Below are 22,449 nucleotides of genomic sequence, written 5' to 3' on the forward strand. Positions count from 1 at the left end.
CTACTAATCTATAGGCTACCATATGTATTGATTTATTTTACAAGATCCAGTTTATTTGTAGAGTTTTTAAGCACTGGTGCAGTCTCAAAGGACTTTACAACTTTACAGACCCACCTTTAAAGGTATGAAACCCTAAGCCCATTCCGTACTTTGTTTTCTAGTTCAGGTTTAAAAACTACAGCAGATTAAAACATGGCAGACTAGTCAGTTTGTTGTCAAGAATATCAGCCCAAATAGGTAACCTCTTCTTTGCTTGAGATTACTATATCGTAAACTCTGACCTTGAAATCATTTGCATTTACATTACTGAATGGACCCCAAAAGAATGTATGTTTCATCAAGGTGTAATGACAGTTTGTTATTTTGCGGATTTTGTTCAGTTCAGAACTGAAGGTTTCCTCAACTTGCATTTGTTCTCGCCCGAGACCAGGAGTGCTGATAGTCAGAGAACAAGAACAAATTGCAGTTACAGGTTTAGTAGTTATACTGCTTTCATGTAGTTTGACAATCAAGAAGAAACCCTGGACAGCAAAAGAAATGTAAGAAACCTTGAGAAGGATCATGACCTGCTTCTAGTGACAGATGGATGTATAATAGATGCAGAGTGGACAATATGCAAATAAACAAAACAGTGAACTGTCTATATAGTAAAGTGGTAATAATAGTAATACAATGATATGAGTAGTTATAAAACACCATGAGGGACATTAAAGCATCAATGAAGTTTACAGTACGCAAATATGATGTCTGATGCAAGTCAGTTCAGGACACATTGGACACATATCTCACATCTCGGACTTCTTCAAATTGTGTGTGTGTGTGTGTGTGTGTGTGTTTCTTTTTGTGTTTTTTCTCTGGTATATGTGCTTCACAGAACACGTGTCATATTATGGAAGGCCCCTCATATTGAGACCGTGACAGTGTTTTGTGGCTTTTCTCTGCAGTTATTCACACGACTGACTATATATAGTATACGTCTCTGAGTGAGCCGCAAGGCAGCTAAAGGAAACCGGAGGGTTTCCTTTAGCTGAGGGGGGGGGGGGTTGCGTGTGCGTGTGTGTTGCTCTGAAGACTGGCATCATGTGTAAAAATCTTTATATAACTTTATAAAATATCACCCTGTTGACAAAGCTGTAGAGACAGAATGTAACATTGATTTATTGAATACTTTATTAGAAATGTCAACGGGGGGAGGGGGGTTTGAGGAAGACTCAACTTCACTTCTCAAAGGTGTTTTACGGAGAGTTATACATCTCCATACGACGGTGTTTTACACAGAGTTATACATCTCTATACAGCCTCCTGGAAAGAGAAAGAGAAAAGATGAAAGTAAGTACAAAGGAGGAAGCACCGCATCAAGGTTGCACTAAAAGAAGAGCTCATTTTTATCCACTGTTAAGAAAGTCCAGTTATTTTCACCAGAGGGAGATGCAAGCAAACTACAAGTAGTACCACTAACAATAATAATAGTGTAACTATAGTATATAATATAGTATAACAATAATGTTAGATAGTATATCATGGTTTAGTATTGCAGTGAATGAAAAATGTTCATGCATTTGGCCATGGACCCCCATCGTGGTGTTCTATTGGAAGGCATTGTTGCAACCAGCATTCCTACATGTTGTAACTACTTGACAGCCTCATGTTTCCCAAAAGAAAGTCTCAAATCATTCTCATTCATACCTGCATTCTCATGTTTCCATAAAAAGGTCTAATATCAAATCTGTGCAGAATCAGATATTCACTTACATGTGATTTTGTAAAAACTTGAAAATAATTCTATCTATATTGAATTTACATTTTGTGTCTCCATAGCTGTTCTGAAGCAAAGAAATGCATCCATCACCACCCCCACGACGGAAATGGCATCCAATAAGTGAAAGGTGGAGACAACAGTTAGAGAAGCTTGCGTACGCTGACAAAGTTGTCAAAGTTGGAAGTTTTGAGTTTGTGAATGATAAACTATTCCGCATAGCAAAGGGAAGTGATGGAACTGAGGTGTTCTTGGGGTTAAGAGATGATGGCACTGAAGTGGCAGTGAAGAGAATGTCTAAATCCAACTACGAGGTGCTGCAGAACGAGGAAATCTTTTTGAGTCTTCCAGAGCTTGATGATCCTTCGATTGTACGATATCTGGGCTTTGTAGAGGATGAGAACTACGGATACCTTGTTCTTCAGCTATGTGAATACACACTGGAAGAATACATCGAGAATATATCAGACTCTGAACTGAAGAGAAGGCCGCTTGTAAAGCAAGTTCTTAAGAGTTTAAAGATACTTCATTCTCAGAATCCTCCAATTCTCCACCGGGACATCAAGCCCCAGAATGTCTTCATTGGTAAGCTACAGAGGCCAAATTAAACCAGCATCTAATATCAGAAAGTTAAGCACCATTCACTGAATTTAATTTGAATCTTAAACACTTCGATTTTGTTATATTAATCTACGTCTTTGCCCTGAAGATACTACAGGGAGGGCAAGATTGGCTGATTTTGGAATAAGCAGACGGTTGACCAGCGGACAAACGACGTTTCTCACAAGCAGTGCAGGAACAAGATGCTGGAAGGCAAAGGAGACCTTGGATGAAGACAGTGATGACATATGTGTACCGTATAAACGCAGCACTGACATCCAGGTTGGTTCTTATTCTGGTTTAGGTTTTAGGTGTATGTACTAGCACTGTGTGTGTGTGTGTGTGTGTGTGTGTGTGTGTGTGTGTGTGTGTGTGTGTGTGTGTGTGTGTGTGTGTGTGTGTGTGACACACACACACCAAGTGCGTCTCGCTGAAATGCAGTTTATGTTAAAGGGAATGAGAATAGACACTATGATTGCTTTAATTAACCCTAAACACACCCAAGACTAATTCAGAGCCTTAATACCACTCAGTAGTGGTATTAAGCGTGTTAGTGTTCAAATAATGGGAGAGAATATTGAGAATATTCTGCATCAGAACAATTGAATCAATGACTCTAACACATACAGTACTGTCACTAAATGTTTACATTCATTCTAAAGGTGGCTGGGATGTTGATCTATTACATCCTGTCTGGAGGACACCATCCATTTGGCAAAGGCCCTAGATGTGAAGTCAACATTTTGGATGGAAAGTACAACCTGGACCATGTTCAGGATGTGGTTGCCAAGGATCTCATTGAGTGGATGATCAATGGAGACCCAGAGAAAAGACCTACAGTGGAGGAATGTTTGGCTCATGCCTTCTTCTTCTTCAAAATGTAAGAAACAGGAAAACATGTTCTGTCGTCATAAAAACAATCTTTCTTGTGTACCGTATAAACGCAGCACTGACATCCAGGTTTGTTCTTATTCTGGTTTAGGTTTTAGGTTTATGTATTAGCTAGCACTGTGTGTGTGTGTGTGTGTGTGTGTGTGTGTGTGTGTGTGTGTGTGTGTGTGTGTGTGTGTGTGTGTGTGTGTGTGTGTGTGTGTGTGTGTGTGTGTGTGTGTGTGTGTGTGTGTGTCGTGCGTGCGTGCGTGCGTGTGTGTGCTTTTTGAGAGATCAAGCAGAAACAGCTATTTATATGATTTGCTGACCATGTTCACTTCTTTCAGTGTGCTGGTAAGGTCTGCCTCCGATCAACTCCTGAGGACTCCTACTGCCATGCAGCCTCGATCCACTGCCCCACTGCAGCCTTCCGGGGCCGAAGGGGTCTCATCAGCTTCCATCCAGAAGAACCAGCTTCGGACTCCACTTAAGAGAAGTACATTTTTGTGCATACTGTAGATAGATCTTTATCTGCATACTGTAAATGAATGTAAATGCCCATATACATATCAATCGCTTTTTTTTTTACTGTTGATACCAGTACATAAATATTACACATCATTTCTGCTGATTCCCAGTACATACATAAACTACCTTTACTCTGTACTTACTCTCTGCCCTACAGATGTTTTCCATCAATATGGTTTTACTTAAAAATCAAACATCTTCATCATGTCTCACTTCATCTTTGCCCTTCTTTGCTCTTGTCTCCAGCTAGCAGCAATCCTGTCTATTCCTCTGTAGTCTTGAATCCGGAGGACTCCCAGTTGCTAGAAAAAGACGTACGTATTCAAACTACATTTAATAACAATTCTCAAATCATTTTTAATTCATGACGTGAATGTAGAGCAAGGGTAGGCAACCTTAGGCACGGGTGCCAACATTGGCACAGGGGAGGGTGATAAAAAAGGAATGAAGTTTAGACGTGTGCTCAATAAAACTGATGTCCAAACATGTCCATTGAGTTGATAACAAATGATATTTACTCTCCGTTCCTATCGTTCGTCACTTCAGCATACACAAAATATGAAGGCAAAATATTGAGGCAAAACTTAAACAGAGCACGGCACAACATACAGACCACCAGCCCTCAAGAACACAGTCGAAAAACTGTATGCCTCTGCCAATCAGTGACACCTGCCGCTTGATTAGGGACCTTATTAAAAATCTTGGCCTTGACCATGCCCTGCAGTGAAGTCATCAAAGAGCAAAATAACGACAGCAATCATATGGCTTTTACAAACCAGCCCCTAATTGCTACTGGCAGAAGACAGAGCAATTCTTAAATACGAAATTACAAAGAGCCATAAAACAAAATTAAGATACAAAAAATTGTCATTATTGCAAAATCCAAACTCAAATTGATTTAATCTGTACCTTCCCCAAAAAAAGGCAGATTTTAGTAACAGGTCTTCTGTGTTCAACTTGTTCATCAGCTGTTCAGAACAGCACAGGCACGATGAGAAGAAAAGTTTATGTAATGCAACTCTGATTTTATTGATGATGATAAAAATGATAAAATAAAAATAAATCATCCTTAACCTTCAAGTTAAATTAATTATTTCCGTAGACTTAAAAATCATTGTTTTATTTGATGGCCTTCCTGTACTGGCATTTGGCCTTTGTGCCCTCAAAGAAATGACAACAGCAAAGGCCAAGTGGCCTTGCCCCTAAAATGATGAAGTACTGCCAGTAAACATATAAAATGAGATCTTCTCATATAGATAGTCATACCATGTAAACAATGATTATTATCCGCCAATTCAGTTAAACCCATTTTGAGCGGGAACCCCTATTTGTAACTATACCTTTCAGGAAGGGAACACCTTTTGGGGTTCTTTTTGCTATGTACAGTATATAGCAACATACATGTGTTGTAATTTTTGAATAGATATTTGATGTTTTTCAAAAAACTTCTAGAAGGATTTAGAAGGCGTTTTTAGAATCGGCCTCAGGTCTAAATGGGTTAAACACATAAACTTCTCAATACATCATGTTTAAAGGTGAATATTTAACCACTGCTTGAACCCTAGCATTTTAAACACTGTTCTATGGCTTTGTTCCATAGGGCCACTACCTCCACATGGCCACTACAAAAGTACTGGCCCCTAGTGTAGAGGCCTTAAGAATGTATAGGGTTTAAGTGGTGAAAAAAAGTATTTTTTTCATTACTCTGCTCACATGATGTGTTGTTGTACACAGACACATCTCACACTACCCACGTTTGGGGCCCTGACCCACAGTTTGTGCACCACTGGGTTACATAATCAAATGGATAAACATTTTTCTCTGTCTGGTCTTTCCTCTTCATCTCCGCCGTCACCTCCTGCCCTGTGCCCTCGTCCAGAGGACCTTCAGCAAGATGCTGACTCAGCTTCAGGTGGACATGATGACTCTTAACTACCTGAGACAGCAGGCAGAGCAGCTGATGCAGCAGGTGCAGCAGCAGAGGAGCATGGCCTCGCAGGCTCATGGCCTCAACATGGCCGCCGGAGGTATGAGCAACCCCTGCATTCACCAGTACAGGTACCAGTACAGGTAGCCGTACAGGTACCCGTACAGTACCAGCTACGGTACCAGTACAGTACCAGTACAGGTCAGGGTTTCCGCAAGGCATTTTTTGGGCCGGCCACCTTGGCCGACAGGATTATATTTTACCGGCCAAAGAATTAATTTATCGGCCATAGTATAATTAACGTCACATGCATGTTTGCAGATACGTGCACCCAACTGATCATCACAGCGCTGCGCTGCCCTTCTTTCCACTTCATCACAGATGCAATCTGTTCCTGTTTTTATAGTAACTAAATAATATCTATCTACTCCATCCATTTTTAACTCTATTACTCCATCATGCTGAGATGTTGCTTGCCAAAAAATAAACTGAATAAAGTGGCTGGGAGTGAACTGCTGCGCGACACTGTCACACAGTATAAACAAATTAATATGTTTTGGGCTTTACATCTCATTCAACCTTAATATGCAAAACCTACAGCTTTTGTTTTGTTTTGTTAATGGTATATACATGAATGATGGTGCAAGGGAGGTTGATTACTTGCCTCAGTTGCCTGCAATGTTTCACCAAATTTCGCCACTTTATCCATTGCAGACAGAGACAGTCACTGTGCTTGCTTGTATATCCACGACCCATACGAGTTTGGGTCCCTGTGTTTTATTATCGTCAATTGGGCCCGGCTTGGTTCATATTCTATCACTTCGGGACCCCGGTTCTGTTTACCATAACACCTGAGCGAACCACCCGTACACAGCGCTGATTAGAAGGTGGCAGACAGCTGTGTAAAGCTTGATTCGTGCTTCGCCGTATGACGGTGTTGTTGCGTATCGAAAATAGCAGACATACAAGCTCACAACGCGGCGCGTTGCGCCCTGTTGTGAGCTTGCAGGTCTGCCTTTCAACGCGCGACACCATCGTACGACGAATAGGCTGCTCTACCGGATAACTGCAGCCACGGTGTGACACAGGAGCAGCAGGCTGTGGGGAATTAAACCGCACTGACATTAAGTCAGATCATCATAAAAACTTTAAATGATTATGATTTAATGTTCTACTACTTATAACGTATATAACTTATACTTATATACTCCAAATAATAATATTAATAATAGGCTTTAATGATAAAATAGCCTAATATCAGCATTTTCCCAATCGGCCACGGTGGCCGGTGATGTTTATAAATAACGTCCAATTAAACATTTTATCGGTCAATGGCCGGTAAATACCGGCAAACGGAAACACTGGTACAGGTACCGCTACGGTACCAGTACAGGTACCAGTACACTACCAGTACAGGTACCAGAACCTGGCCTCGCCACCACCCTCCACCAGACCCTTCTCCTCCCCTCTCAAACCTCACAAGATGGCGCCACAAGGGTGGCCATGTCGTGAGGAGGCTCCGTCTTGATGGCATTCAGTAAAGTGAGTGGTACCTCAGCCTGGCTGACTGCTCTCTGTCTCTCCACTGCAGGTATGACCCCCCTGCTCCCCAACCAATCCCCCATGATGCAGCAGGACCAGGGCACCACACCCTCCCAGGGCTCCCCTGATGTGATTGGCTGTCCACAGGGCAACATGGGAGGCAACAGGTGAGAATAAAGTCACTAAGAGTCAATTATCAGAAAAAAATCACACCCAGTGTGAAGTGGGCGGTGTGTGGTCATCACAACATGACTCACTTTAAAATAGCCCTACTGCTATTCATAGGGCTGCACATGTGTCATGTGTTTCGCTAGCCAATCACAGTCCTGAATTTGCAAAGTCAGCCAATCACATTACAGTTAGTGGTGATGACACTAGCTGTAATGTGATTGGCTGACATGAAAAAAGTATCGATTTGCATTAACAATGGAAGGGTTAGGGGGTACACAATTTTTTTGGTCGGTGTCCAAAACTCACTTATAGGGGGCGGCTACACCGCCCCAAAAATGTACTCATTTTGTTCTGTATAACGTTCTATAAACAAATGCACTGCTCACAGTCTGCAGTCTGACTGGCAGAGGTTCTATCCTTCATACAATTGCTCAGAAAGTGATACAAATTATATTATTCATGGCTATCATTGTCGATATAGTTGTGTGTGGACTAAAAACCTACCTTTTTAACAAAGCTTTTTCTTAGTTTTATCCTTTTCCTTATTTATTACTTAGTTTTAATCAACTTTTTACCTCTAGTAGGGTCTTATGTTTTTTTAGCCTTTGTGGTTTCAATGACTTGTTTTTAAACCCTGTAGCACTTTGAGATTTGTGAAAAAAGAATTAAATATATTATTAATATTATTATTATTGTGTCTGCCATCCACTTCAGTTAGGACGTTTTTTTTTAAATGGCATATTAATTGTTATAGTTATGGTGCTTGGTGTGAACAGCTGTTTAGCTGGGAAACATTCATCAGAAGTTATGTTATCCTTTTAGCCTTAATGTCTGACTGTACCACGTGATGTTTACATTTCTGACTAATAAAGTATTCGATCACAAAATGAACTGTCCTCATCTCCTCATCTTCTATTGTCTCTCTCCTCAACAACCTCTGCAACGTCTCCATGTTGACCAGCAGCCAGATCAGTGTCACCTCCTTGTCTTTAGAGTCTTCACCCAGCACGCCCTCTATGGGTCAGGAACAGGTATGTGCACCTGGATGGTCTTATATAAACTATAGGGCTGTACTATACATTATGTTCTCAGCGATTATGCCATCAACAGCCACAGCAGCCATATTGGGAATTAATTGGGCCCCTTCCTTACTTCCTTCACAGGTGTTACCAATGTTACTAATTAAGGCTCTGTTCCATTTAGTGTGGCATAGTGGTTGTCTTATTTTCAAGGACCCCCATGACTCTGAGAGTGTACAAATGGAACCAAATGGACCCGTAAGGGTCCATTTGGTTCCATTCGTACACTCTCAGAGTTACACACCCACCATAAGGGGCCATTTTGGAACCAAAATGGAGTGCTTCTAGTGAGCCAACATGCATGATATCAGCACCCTGACCAGAATGGAACAGAGCCTTATTAGTATCATTGGTAACACCTCTGAAGGAAGTAAGAAGAGGCCCAATTTCTTTCCAATACTATGGCTGCCGTGCATAGAGCCTATTACTTTTTCCATTAATGGTATAGTAATAGTATACTGGTATTCGGGTAGCTCAGCTGGTAGAGCTCACGCTCACGCAGATCACAAGGTCATGGGTTTGATCCAGACTCAGCATGAGTAGCAGGGCTTGGGTGTGGCAAGTTGTGCGGTAAGTACTGGGAGCTGATGGTAGGTGTTGTTGTAAATATTGAGTGCTGATGGTAGGTGTTGTTGTAAATATTGAGTGCTGAGTTGTTGTAAGTACTGGGAGCTGATGGTAGGTGTTGTTGTAAATACTGAGTGCTGATGGTAGGTGTTGTTGTAAATACTGAGTGCTGATGGTAGGTGTTGTTCTAAGTACTGTGAGCTATATGTGGTGTTCCACATCAGTAATCTATTTCCCAGAGGTCTAGTGCATTGAAACAGGGATAGTCTCCCGAGCTCTCCGACTTACTAACTTAATATTGTACTACCCACTGTATTCTGTGAGTGAGCAGTCTCAAAATTATCCTCGACAAACTTTTGGACGAGAAGGTGTTAAACTACTCTGAGCTGGAAGAGGCCAACGCAATGCAGGTGAAAAGTGATACGGCACGTTTTGTCATCGATGCAGTGACGAACAAAGGATCTGCTGCAAGTTCAATCATGATAAAGATTCTCTGTGAGATCGACCCATACTTCTCTAAACATCTTGGGTTGAAGGATTGATGTACTTAAAATACCTCCAGTGTCTACGTGAATATGTGCTTCTTTTTGTCTTTCTAAAGATTTAAAGGACAAGTTGGACACATGAATCTTTTTTATGACACAGTCATCTCTAGAGCAACTTCAACGTTAATGAGCAATGGCGGGTACGATGCCTTGCTCATGGTCGCTTCAACAGGATGCTGTGTCCCAGAGACACTTCATGTTTTTACTTTTAATTTGACCCAAAACATTGTACTGTTCCCTTTAAAACCGGAAAGCGTCTGTGTGATGTTAGATTTTAGAAAATAGCAGACCTACAAGCTCACAATGTGTCGCGATGCGACGCATTGTGAGCTTGTAGATCTGCTATTTTCAAAAGATTTGTATACATTTGAAAACTTGAATTGGAACAATTGGAACAAATGCATTTGGAAGCATTTGGAACAAATGCATGAGATATTTCAATTAAAACATACAATTCGATTGCACAATAATTCATTCATTATGTCAGCCTGGTCTGTCCAACTGCAGATGGCAAGATTTATTTATCTTCATTACATTTTTGTATTTGATTATTCATCTTAGTACACTTACAGTACCTACTGTATAACTGTCTTTTCTTTCATGCCTACAGCCAGTGGTGGAAAAAGTACTCAAATTGTTAATTTGCAGAGTTAAGAATTAACGTTTGGGGAATTCCCTTCATTCAGAGGAGCCATCTTCTACAGAGCCTTCTATTGGCGAATAGTGACAAAGCCCTGAACCGGACATTTACGAAATGCACTGGAGTCTATGAGCGTTTGTCACTATTTGGAGTTTACATGAACCACGTGAATGGCACTGTTTCTGCCCCTTAATTTATGCAATTCTCCAATAGAAGGCTCTGCCCTCATTCCCCTGGTAACACTATGAAGTGAACTCAGTCCAGTCAATCTGTGATTTGACCCAAAAGAAATTCCAATAGAAATCATTCAGGGTTTTTGATGATCCTTAGGGTCACCCAAATAACATATTGAAAGTTCTCTATTATATACTTTAGTGGATCTAGTGGAAGGTAATTTCAGGGGTTGAAATTTGGGGCCTTCATGCCTTCAGCGTCACACAAATTATAGCTTATCTCTGCTTCTAAACATGCTAATTTAATAAAATATATGTCTATAGTATACCTAAGTTTTCTAGGATTTACTTTGACATACAGTCATCATAAATATGACCTGTTCTCAATGTTGTTGTGCACTTTGGGGGGGGGGGGGGGTACCATACCATTACTATTAATGGGGTTAATTGCCTGTAGCACTTGCCTTAGCCTTGACGACCTTGCAGGATTATGCAAAGGCTAAAATGTAACTTAGATAGCATGTTATGTAGACCATTGGTTCTCAAAGTGGGGTCCGGGGACCCCCAGGGGTACTTGAGGGGGTTCTAGGGGGTACCCAGCAAAATGTGTTAATATAGCATCACAATAATTATGACCTTTTATACTTTGGTATTCAAAAATAGCAGATATACAAGCTCATAGCACGTCACAGAGTGCCGCGCTACGAGCTTGTAGATCTGCTGTTTTTGAAAAATCTTGAAAATTTGTGCAAACCTTTGAATATATATATATTTTTAAGCGAACATTTGTTGCTCAAATCTTTGCTTCTGGGGGTCCCTGGAACAAAATATTTGAGATGGGGGTCCGTGACCAGATACATATGATTTTGGGGGTCCTTGACATGAAAAAGTTTGAGAACCACTGATGTAGACTTATGCCAGGTCATTGTTGGCCTATAGTGTGTATAGTGTCAATGTAGGCCGATGATAGGTTCTTGGTTTACGTATGTATTATTATTAGATTATTGGTTTACTATGTATTACTTTATTATTATATTACTGTTTTTTATGTATTATGATGTATTATCTTGTGTCCTTGCTTACTGTAAATCGCTCTGGATTAAGAGTGTCTGCTAAATGCCTAAACTGTAATATTATGAATGAATTTCAGGGCAAAGATCATTTCTCGAAACATTTTAACACAAGTCTTGTATGGATGGAGGTCCCTGGCACAAAACATTTTCAGATGGGGGTCCGCGGTCAAATTTCATATCAATTCGGAAGGCCTTGACGTTTGAGAACCACAGATCTATAGAGACAATTGGCTTAACATCTAGCCTACTATTTGAGTACAACTCTCAATTGACTACATTATAGCAATTTGAAACCCTGAACACATGAAACCAGTATTTTATATATTATTTTTTATTCATGATAGCATCTTTACAGTAGAGTTACAAAGTGTTTTGCATCAATGCAAGAGTTGAAATTGTACAGTAGTTTTAAGCATTAAAAAGACAATCAGTGCATCTATTAATTAAACGCTAGTGTGTAAAAAGGATTTGATGATGAAACACATTTCACATCCATAACATGCAGAGGTCATGTCTACTGTTGGACACTAGATGGTGTCAAAACAGCAGTTTTTCCAGGCCAAGGACCCTTTAGCTGAGAGAGATGAAGCAGGGACACCTATCACATAATGTTTTATTGTGTTGTATATTCAACTTTTTCATAGACTTAATAGATGGCTTCAAATAGACTAGTTTGAGAGCACTAAATTAATTTGCGTTTGTGTATACATGCTAGGGTTCAAGTGGTTAACTGATTTCGACTTCATACTCAACACTGCACTTCCTTGGGTCCTCAGCAACACCCTGCTAAAGTCGATTTAATGTATGGTTCTAGAGAGCCAGGCACACTGTACATACATAAAAAAGATGTCTGTAACTTTATAGACATCTGGCTAAAATAATATGTGTTAAAGCTCTATAAAAAATGACATGGAATTGGATTGAAAAGAATGATAGAATTTTGTCTGACACTGTTTGTTTCTGTTTATAACTCTTGTTCCTTTTTTTCCAGAAGAAAAGGAAACAAAACATTTCCTGTTTCCTGGAAAAGGGGAAGTACAGTTTTTCAGAGTCAATTCCATTCCAGATTTTTGTCTCCCCCACGGGTCTCCAGCTGCAGATTAAGAGTGTGACTGCGGACCGGGCCTCTCTATGGAGCACGACTGTTGATTGCTACTATATTATATATACCACTATACTGTATATTACCTCAACAGTATTATATTATACCATACTATATACTATCTTACACCATTATATTTGCTATCATTATTGCTACAACTTGTATCTCCCTCTCTGTCTCTCCTCTGTCTGTCTCTCCCTCTCTCTCTCTCGCTCCTCTCCCTCTCTCTCTCTCCTTTCCCCCCCGACACGGTTGAGGCAGATGGCCTCCCACCCTAGCGCTGCCCTGGGTCTGCCTGACGTTTCTTCCAGTTAAGTGGGAGTTTTTCGTTGCCACTGTCGCAAAATTGCTTGCTCAGGCTGGGACAATGTTGGGTCTCTGCTCTACATGTAAAGTGTCTTGAGACAACTTGTGATTTGACACTTTAATACAATTGAATTGAATTGAATTGAATAGAGATGCTCAAAATTGCAATCCAGGCATTCTGTGGTATTCATTCATGTAGATATGAGGTATAAGTAAGCCTTGCCGAGCCATGTGGTCCATAGGACAGGAGCCTATTTCCTGTTTCTGTAGCGTGAGGCAGATGAACAAGTACATCCTCTGGACTTGATGATGCTAGTATGTACACTGGGATTAACCCCCCAATCCAACCCTAGATGCTGAGTGCCAAGCAGGGAGGCATTGGGTCGTACTGTATGATTATAGTCTTTGGTATGACCCGGCAGGGAGATGGAACCCCAACTTCCCAAACTCAGGGCGGACACTCTAACCCAGTGGTTCTCAAACTTTTTCATGTGAAGGACCCCCAAAATGATACATATTTGACTGCTCATACTGTAGCTCTGCACTCGATGCCGCACTATGAGCTTGTATATCTATCAGTTTTGAATAGCCAATATATATAATATATAACATTATGGTTAAAGTGGTAAAGAAGTGGTTAAAATGATTGTGACGCAAATGTTGTTACTAATTGAAACTAATTTAGCTAATCGATTTGATTTATTTATTTGATTTGATTTTTTTTTTTTTTTATAATCTACCCCCTGGTACCTGATGTAAGGCATGTGTAATTTGTTGAGCACATTTCAACAACTAAGGCACTTCAATGTGCTTTACATAAAACATTAAGCAAAAGAAAAACATTGTAAAAGGAGACCGGAGTTCAGTTAAAAGGAAGAAACATAAACACCTATGTCCTATATGGGAAACACAGATTCAACATTCAGAGCAAAATAAACAACATAAAAGTACACTTGAATACAATACAAAATAAAAGTAAAATTAAAACAGAAAAATAAGAGTAGAATTACAGTGCAGAAGAATCATTTTAAAACAATCTCAATATAATGCAGCAAGGTCTTTTGCTGTGATTTAAAATAACAGAGCCGTAGCAGACCTGCAGTTTTCTTGGAGTTTGTTCCAGATACAGTATGCACCACATAATCTGGTGCATAAATGGATGCACACAATATTTACTCATAATCATCACCATATCAATCTTATTGCTGCTTAAAGTAGTTACAAGAAGCTATTGCGATAATGTGTTGCCTTACAATATTATTTTATGTATTTGGTATGGTCAATACAATACTTTCAGGAGAGAGGAAACATTATGACCAAAAGGCATAACAACTCTAGGTCCAGGCACCCCCGGGTGGGTTGGATAAGTGAAAGGCCCTCTGAAGAACCCACCCCAGAGAAAGTCGACATGCGTTGGTTTACTTTAATATCTCTGGCCCAAATGTAATGAATGCCTTTTACTTCAAATCAAACCCACCATGAGTGCCTGGACCTGGACCTTTTATGCCTTTTGGTCATAATTGTTCCTTTCTCCTGAATATTATGCCATCTATGAATCCGGCAGTGGTTTGAGTAGGTAACCGGAACGCTCGCCCCAAAACACACTACTCGCCCCCATTTTTTTAGCCGACCGCTCGCCCACAGCGGTTCTTGTATTCTTGTATTCGTTTTGCTGAGGTTAAGGTTAGTGATACGTTTAGGTTTAGGCATAGTTTTACTGAGGTTAAGTTTAGGAATAAGGTTACGTTTAGGCATAGTTTTACTGAGGTTTCATTTAGGAATAAGGTTAGGTTTAGGCATAGTTTTACTAAGGTTACGTTTAGGCATAGTTTTACTGAGGTTACGTTTAAGAATAAGCCAATGAGATTACGTTTAAGCATAGTTTTACTGAGTACAAGTACTTAATTTTGTGTACTCGCCAATACAGAAGAAAAAACAGGAAAAGAATGCTTACGCCATAGAATAGTACAATATCCAAAATCAGACAATATCCAGTCTAATATCATGATATGGATATAATATTGATGCCCTGCCCATGCACAAAAGGCCTAAAGCGATTACAAAAAGATTGGAAAAAAAAAAATATATATACACTAGAGTGTATATGATTTTTGCTGTCATGGCTGTGTCACTGTTATAGAGCTGCATGATTATGGCAAAACTTATTATGGGTCCATGTTGAGGTCAGTTATTAAAATCTTTTTTAACACATCGGGTGCCAGCATTTTTTCATAACAACTTACCGTGGGTGCCAGCATTCTCCCCATTGACTGCGCTTTGCTGTTTAAAGCTTCCGCGTGCGTTACAAGCAAATCCACGCAAAAAAAAGCATCGATTCATGTTGTGCCATGAGCCTGGCTACAGCCTGGAACCATAACATTTCCCTCGCGAGTTACAACGGGGGGGGGGGGGGGGGGGGGGGATCGCGCATCGCGCATGACTGGTTTTCCCCACAGGAAACAGATTCGGAGATATAGGCGTTTCAAAGTAGGATATAGACAGGAAGCGGATGGGAAAAAAAAATTTTTTCCCGGTGAGCGATCTGGCACTTCCTTCGCAGGATTACAATGGGTGCTCCCAGAGCTGCTCTAGCCCCGCCCGTGCGGAGAAAAACGAAAAAAACAAAAAGACTAAACTCACGGTTCAGACCGTGTTCGGCACCCGATGTGTTAACAAACATAATCTTATCTTAATCCAAAATCATGTTCTTATTTTGACTAAAAGCAAATAAGGTTTCCCCATTCAGACACATAGCAGTACACGTGTGTCTGCATTTCATTGTTTTCAAAGTGGGATATTTACCGCATGTCGCTCTAGTCTAGATTGTTGCCTTTCAATTATTTCAAAGGCGAAATCATTACCGTATGTCACTGCTTCAGTTGTTTTGAGGTTGTTTTAACCTCTGTATAGGACTTAAATGTTACACTTACTCTCTGTTGCTCAATATACTTTGTCAAACTTTCGGAGAGGCTTAACAATCTTTAACAGGCTTCAGCTGGAGAGAGTGAAAGACTCTGCAGTGGTGGAAAAAGTACTCAAATATTTTACTATTCTAATAGTAAATCTATCTAGTTTGCTAGTTTACTGAGACGCAAGACTTGGCCATCATGCTGCTGCTGTGGTCGGTTTGATATAAAACGGGCAATTTTGATAGGCGGCCGATTGATCGGTGCATGTCTAATTAAAAGGCTTATTCCTCAGCTCAAACAGCTTCTGTGCCACCGTAACCAGTCTCTTCCTGTACTCCAGTTTTTTGTAGTTCCGCTGTGGAACTCCTCTGAAGCCGTAGATGGCGCCCCACCAGGCAGCAGCGATCACAGCTGTGGAGTCGCTGTCTCCACCGTGGAAGAACCCATGATCGGCCAGCTTCTCCCACGAGTCACCAGCGCATAGGAGAGCATCATAAGCGATCATGGGGGCATCGTGACCGCTGGCACCACCAGTGCTACGGAAAGCAATCTCCCTGTAAAAAACGTCCCTTTCCTTCACGCCATAGCATTCTGGAAAGCGTGCTTTTTCGGCTTTCCCATCCAGGATTCCTCTCTCTGTCAGGTAGTTCCTCCAAGAGTTCTCAAAGTAGTCCCTATAACATGGATCAGTGAATGCTGAATTTATTACTCTACTACTTACATTTAAATAAACCATCTGCTATATCCATTTTTAAACATTTTATTGTTGCCGTCTGTGTGGGTTTTACAAATATTTAAACAATGAAAAGTATTAAAAAGTGATTCTGACTAAACCTCCTAACTCCATTAGATACATACTGTCGTTCAGACCACCTAACTCCAACTTTGGAGATAGTTGTTTTTTCCATCATTGATTAGAATGACGGAGTCAGACAGACCACATTAATGGTCAAAAACCACCTGATTCGGATGCTATCAATGCATTGAATGGGACATTATCACCTTTTATTAGACCATGAATGGGCAAAGTACGCGACCTACTTACCTACCCGCGATTTATCAGACCATTCATTGGGTGTTATCAAGACATACTGACCTACCAACGGAGATGACTTAAATAGTTCAGTTTCGGTTTTGGTTTTGGTTGTTTTGGTTTCGGACCATGACGGAGGCGCGCAGTCTCAGGCGAGCTGGAGCCCCGCGAAGGACCACCGAGGGAGCTAAAGCGACCGAGTTGCCGTCCTGAGCGGTGCGACGTTCGCCTGAGCCTACTCAGCGCCGTTGGAGTTATGTACCGATAGGCACAGAATCGTAAATATTGTTGTGGGGACTGCTCCGCCTCCAAAGTAGGTCAGTAGCTCCTGATTACGCCCAATGAATGGTCTGACAAATCGCGGGTAGGTCCGTGTATCGCCTACTCGTCGCCTACTCGCCCATTCAATGGTCTGATAAAACGTGATAATCTCCCATTCAATGCATTCATAGCATTCGAAGCCGGTGCAAAAACCTCCTAACTACACTTGAGCTGTATTTGGGTAAAGTGATGATAATAAAAGGACAGTAGGACACATTCAAGTATCTGACAATGTATAAAGTCACCACACCAACTTGTTCTAAAAACATGTTCTTTTCATTTCCTGAAAAAAAAAAAAAAAATGTAAATAGGTGGTTTCTGCCCGACATCAGAGATATATTGTACAATGTTTATACATTATATTTTTTAGCTGAAGTGGAGTTAGGGGGTCTGAGTATCCAATGGAGTTAGGAGATTTGGTCAGAAGCGCTTTTTGATACTTTTCTTTGGTTCAATATTTGTAAAACCCACACACAGACGTGAAGGGTGTTCAATAGCACTGATTTATTTAAGAAAATAAAAAAGTTGAAAAACAGCAATAGTTTATTTCTGCCCGACAGCGACAATATAATAATTATTTTATCTTATTCTTCACACTCACCATTCCTGGACGTTCTCTTCTACACAGTGGTCTGCCTCTATGATGTAGGCCTTGGCTTCCTCCAGGACCTCCATGAGGCCGTGGCCCCAGGCCTCCACAGGTGGGCTGCCCCTGACGGCGTAAGCCGTGAACAGAGCTGCAGCTAAGGCCCCCAGGTACCCGGTGGGGTGGTGGTGGGTAAGACGCCCGCTCTCAATACTCACTGCTACCAGGTGACGCTCCTGCTCTGGGTCAGGGAAGCGCAGGCCGATGCACATGGCACGCATGGCCGCCCCACAGCCTCCACCCTTGGGGTCGAAAGGCATCTTGTAGTTGTCTTCGTCTTTGCTACTCATTCTGACCTCGAGAATGTGACAGGAAAACTTGCAGGTGGCCCCTGGAGAAGGAGGAGATCAAAAATACATTTTCTTTCAAGATTAAATACACAATTTCTGTCACATGCTATTGCTATGATCTTGATTGATGTTAGATGTGTGGAGACGGGACTAGTCTCTAAAGTGCCGGTCACACAGACATTGTCAAAGTAAAATAATTAGTTCATTTTCATAATTTGCATGTCTCTACAGTATATAACTTAAAGGGATAGTTCACCCAAAGAATGTCTTTATTTCTATCGATTAGTCACCCCATGGAGACTTGAATTCATGGATTCTTTTTATGTATACATTGTATAGATACCTGCTCCACGTCCGACCATGTCCTTCATACTTTCTACGTATCGTTTCATCAATTCCCGACACAAGTCCTCCAGGGTTGTCTTATCCTTGCCCCCGACCTCAATCAGCGCATCCGCCGTGGCCAAGTGCATGACGGTATCATCGCTGAGCGGAAAGTCCTTGACATTCAGCTTAGCCAAACCACCTTTCTCTTTTACTTGCCGATGAATAGACTCCCCATTCCTCTCAAACTCCCAGTCGCCGCGGTTGTAGCCCAGGGCATCACCTGCACCGCTCAGAACCATGCTGGCTTCATACCTCTCCTTCAAGGGGATTTCAGTAGACATTAGTCCTTAACTGAGGACATAAGAAAAGGGCAACAGGTCATTTTGAATTATATTAAATTTAAGTAATCGACAATCTATTATAAGAACCAGGGACGTGCTGAGCCCCTAATTCGGCCTGGGAATCTCTGCAAACTTTTTTTAGCTCTAGACGCGAGGCGAGGTCCCAAATACTAACCGATGAGCGGTATATTTTAATTTTATAATAAAAATATACAATTGTATTATTTATAATGAAAATATACAATGCAAAATGTACAATAATGATAACACACTGGAGGTAATGTGAGCTGGTGCTACTAAAGGATTGGCCAATTCAGATGAGAGACAAGTGGGCCAATTACATATCTACTTTGTGGGCCACCCAGACCCAAAAAGTGGAGGGAAAAAAATTAGTAAAAATGAAAAAAAAGTGGTCTAATAAGAAAGAGGTAAAAATGTTTGAGCTTGTAGATCGGCTATTTTCACAATATTTATCTGTGGAACCGAGTCAAACTAAATGTAATGCCCCAACTCCTACAAATGCAAGTGCTTGTCAGGGCAGTTCAAATTTAAGTAAAAGTACCAATACTGCAATATAAAAAATAGTCTGTTGCGAGTAAAAGTCCAGAATTCAAAATGTACTTGAGTAAAAGTACAAAAGTATTGGCATCAAAATGTACTTAAAGTACCAAAAGTAAAAGTACTAAATATTTGAAATAAAGTACTAAATATTTTCAAATAGCCTGTGTATTAAAAAAAAGTTTTGGTAATGTATCAGAGTGCAATACACCTCCCAACCATTAGTGTCGCATGGTTGAAAGTATCGGAGAAGATTTGGAGAAAATGGCCGGCAATGGGATTAAAATGTTTTTTATTGAATAATACGGGAGATACGGGTACTTATCGCGGTCCGGGTCGCCTTGTTACATCCGTGGCTCGGGGGTAAGCACTTTATATTTGAAATCTGAACGTTTATGTACATGTGAGAGTTGGCAATGTAAAATAAATCGAACACCGCAATAAACCAGGGGGACTCGGCACCATGACGCTTGTATCCAAGCTTGCAACAAGCGTCATGTGAACCATGGCTACATTCGGGGTAGCCCTGGTTCAGAGCGTTAGTGAGTTCCCTCTAACGCCCTGGAAGACCCCTCTCTCTGCGCTTGTACAAGGAATTCCACTGCCCTGCGAGCGCTCAAGAGTAGTGAAAATAAACAAAACTACACTTTTTGGGCAGAAAATAAAATATGTCAGCGAGACGGAAATTATTCTTATTTACTCCACTGCGCCCTCTACAGATTTTGGTTAATGGTAAGTTCAAATCCTCCAGATCTGTAGAGGGCGCAGTGGAGTAAATAAGAATAATTTCCGTCTCGCTGACATATTTTATTTTCTGCCCAAAAAGTGTATTTTACAGTAGTAGGTGGGGTGCTGAGAGGCTTCCCACCTCCGAGAATAGACTTTCAACAACACAAAACTGCCTTTGCTTCGGTGAGTAGCTAAATGGTTTTGTTTATTTTCACTACTGTTGAGCGCTCGCAGGGCAGTGGAATTCTTTGTTCAAGCGCAGAGCGAGGGGTCTTCCAGGGCGTTAGAGGGAACTCACTAACGCTCTGAACCATGGCTACATTCGGGGCAACCGGGGTAAGCATTTTTTTTGCATTTGTTACATGTTCGGAGAAATACGGACTTTATGGGCGGATGTCCAGTGACAATTGGGGGATGAAGAAGCCCAAGATGATCATAGATAGCGGATGTTACAAAAATAATAATACAAAAAAACATTTACGATCGTGCCAATTGGCTAACTGTTTATTAAGAGCCACGGATGTTAGCCTACCCGTCGAGATGGGCCCCTTGTGGTCTGCAATATTCAGTATTGTTCAGTAGTTATTGTTATTATGCAGGAACTCACTGACTCTGAACAGGCACTTTTCCAAAACTACGACCCACTACCTCTGCCTGTCCCAAGGAAGCTTCCTTCGTGCCTGTCAGTATCTGACGGGGTTACACTGAAATTGGTGACCTGCCGAAATATGTGACCATCTCGTGGACTTCACATAACTTACATGTAGGTCTTTAAATACGTGGCATAAATTCCGCTACGTTGAACTCTGCTAATAAACAAACCACAATGATTTACGTTCGGACACTGACGTTATGTGATGTCTACACGATTGTCATATATTTCGGCAGGTCACCCATTTCACCGTAACCGCAATGCTGGTGTGACCGAGTGAGTGAGGGAGTGGAGATTTCAGAGAGCTATAACCGAGAACGCCCACCAGCCCAGGAACTGGGCAGTCTCTTTTTGTTTTAACAGATCTTTATTTATAACAATCATGATATACAATTCAAAACAAACAAACAAACAACATACACAAACAAAGAAGTTAGGCTATCAATACATCTATATATAACAATATCAGAGCCAGTACAGGGGGATTTACTAACGGAAAACATTAAAGAGTGAACACAAAAGGACTGTTCTGGCAGCTTTCTTATTTTTTGAGTCATAAATTGTTTTAATGTACTACCTTGGCTTGAATCTCAAATACAATGAAAGAGGGTTTGGCATGACTACATTTGCATTTATGTATATGAAATGTTGCTAGAATAGGCTAATTGTCAAATTAATTATGAATACCTTTTTATTTTATTTTATTATTATTTATTTATTACATATTTTTTTTAAGCCAAAGATTTTTACCAGTCAATTCAAAAGTCAGAGTCAAAATGATCAACACTATAGCCTACAGAGATACCAAGACGTGTTAGTGTGGGGACAATTCCAAAAATAAGTGCAGCATTGTCTCTGGGTACATTTCACACAATGAACAGTTCACACACAGATATCTTTCTTGAACTTAAGAAGATAATAACTTGTAGGATAATACCTACAGTATGCAGGATTTTAAACGAAACCTCCCTCACTTTATTGGTAAAAAGATATTTATATGGAAGATTCCAAATAACTTTCCAGCTCAAGCTATCAACAAATCTGGACTAATAGGATACTACATAAGGTGTACTAGTAATAATATTTTTCTGGAAAACCCCCAAAACAACAGGTTGAGAATTGATTGCGTGAAACAATCACCTGTGCGTCCAGTCTCAATGTTGGTAAACAAATAATTGGTCTATATATCATCCGTTGCGTACTCCTTTGGGGTAACAGGAATGCCAAAAGTACTAAGAAACCCAGAGTAACTTAACAGTACCCTATTACCATCAAGTAACTGATTCACACAGATAATACAGAAAATAAAGAGCTATTTTTAAACAAAATGCACCTATTGTATTATTCCAGATGTAGCATTTATGGCGGGAAACATTTTGTTTATATATCAAAGAGACAAAGACCATGGCAACAACATTTGTCTATGATATTCTGACAGATTTGAGGGACGTTTCTCTATTTTATAGTCACTCAAAAGCACAAATGTAAGGCCTCCAATCTTAGATAAGAGACACTAACTTTAAAGGTATTATCAAGAGTAGTAAAATCACGAAAAGTAAGCCCACCAGCATCATAAGTATTCATAACAACAGCGTTCATCACATAATGAGTCTCATTCTACCATATAAAATTGAATAGTAATTTGTTTATTGTACTTCTTATCTGCTTAATTGACAAACAAGGAAATAGCTGCATAGGTGAGGCGGGATATTCCTTCTGCCTTTGTCAATAGCACTCGCCCTCCCGATGGAGTAGCGCGGCGCT

The 22,449-nt window shown here is 40.6% G+C and overlaps 2 protein-coding genes across 2 annotated transcripts; one reads left to right on the top strand and one right to left on the bottom strand.

Annotated features, from left to right (window-relative positions):
• Positions 1–1,827: 1,827 nt before the first annotated feature.
• On the top strand, positions 1,828–9,647 carry LOC311064466 (serine/threonine-protein kinase/endoribonuclease IRE1-like; the record flags this gene model as incomplete). Its single annotated transcript, XM_084084296.1, has 9 exons — positions 1,828–2,341; positions 2,466–2,638; positions 3,019–3,236; positions 3,574–3,722; positions 4,001–4,068; positions 5,634–5,781; positions 7,273–7,390; positions 8,356–8,425; positions 9,642–9,647. The coding sequence occupies exons 1-9, from the start codon at positions 1,837–1,839 to the stop codon at positions 9,645–9,647; spliced, it is 1,455 nt and encodes a 484-aa protein (XP_083940422.1). The 5' UTR covers positions 1,828–1,836.
• Positions 9,648–15,360: 5,713 nt separating this feature from the next.
• On the bottom strand, positions 15,361–20,679 carry LOC311065062 (ADP-ribosylhydrolase ARH1-like). Its single transcript, XM_084085258.1, has 4 exons — positions 20,566–20,679; positions 18,422–18,756; positions 17,744–18,119; positions 15,361–16,462 (listed from the first exon to the last, which is right to left on the bottom strand). The coding sequence occupies exons 2-4, from the start codon at positions 18,744–18,746 to the stop codon at positions 16,057–16,059; spliced, it is 1,107 nt and encodes a 368-aa protein (XP_083941384.1). The 5' UTR covers positions 18,747–18,756; positions 20,566–20,679; the 3' UTR covers positions 15,361–16,056.
• Between the last annotated feature and the right edge of the window lie 1,770 nt (positions 20,680–22,449).

Source organism: Gymnoscopelus microlampas, assembly GCF_963454915.1.
Source record: "Gymnoscopelus microlampas genome assembly, chromosome: 17".
Taxonomy (NCBI): Eukaryota; Metazoa; Chordata; class Actinopteri; order Myctophiformes; family Myctophidae; genus Gymnoscopelus; species Gymnoscopelus microlampas.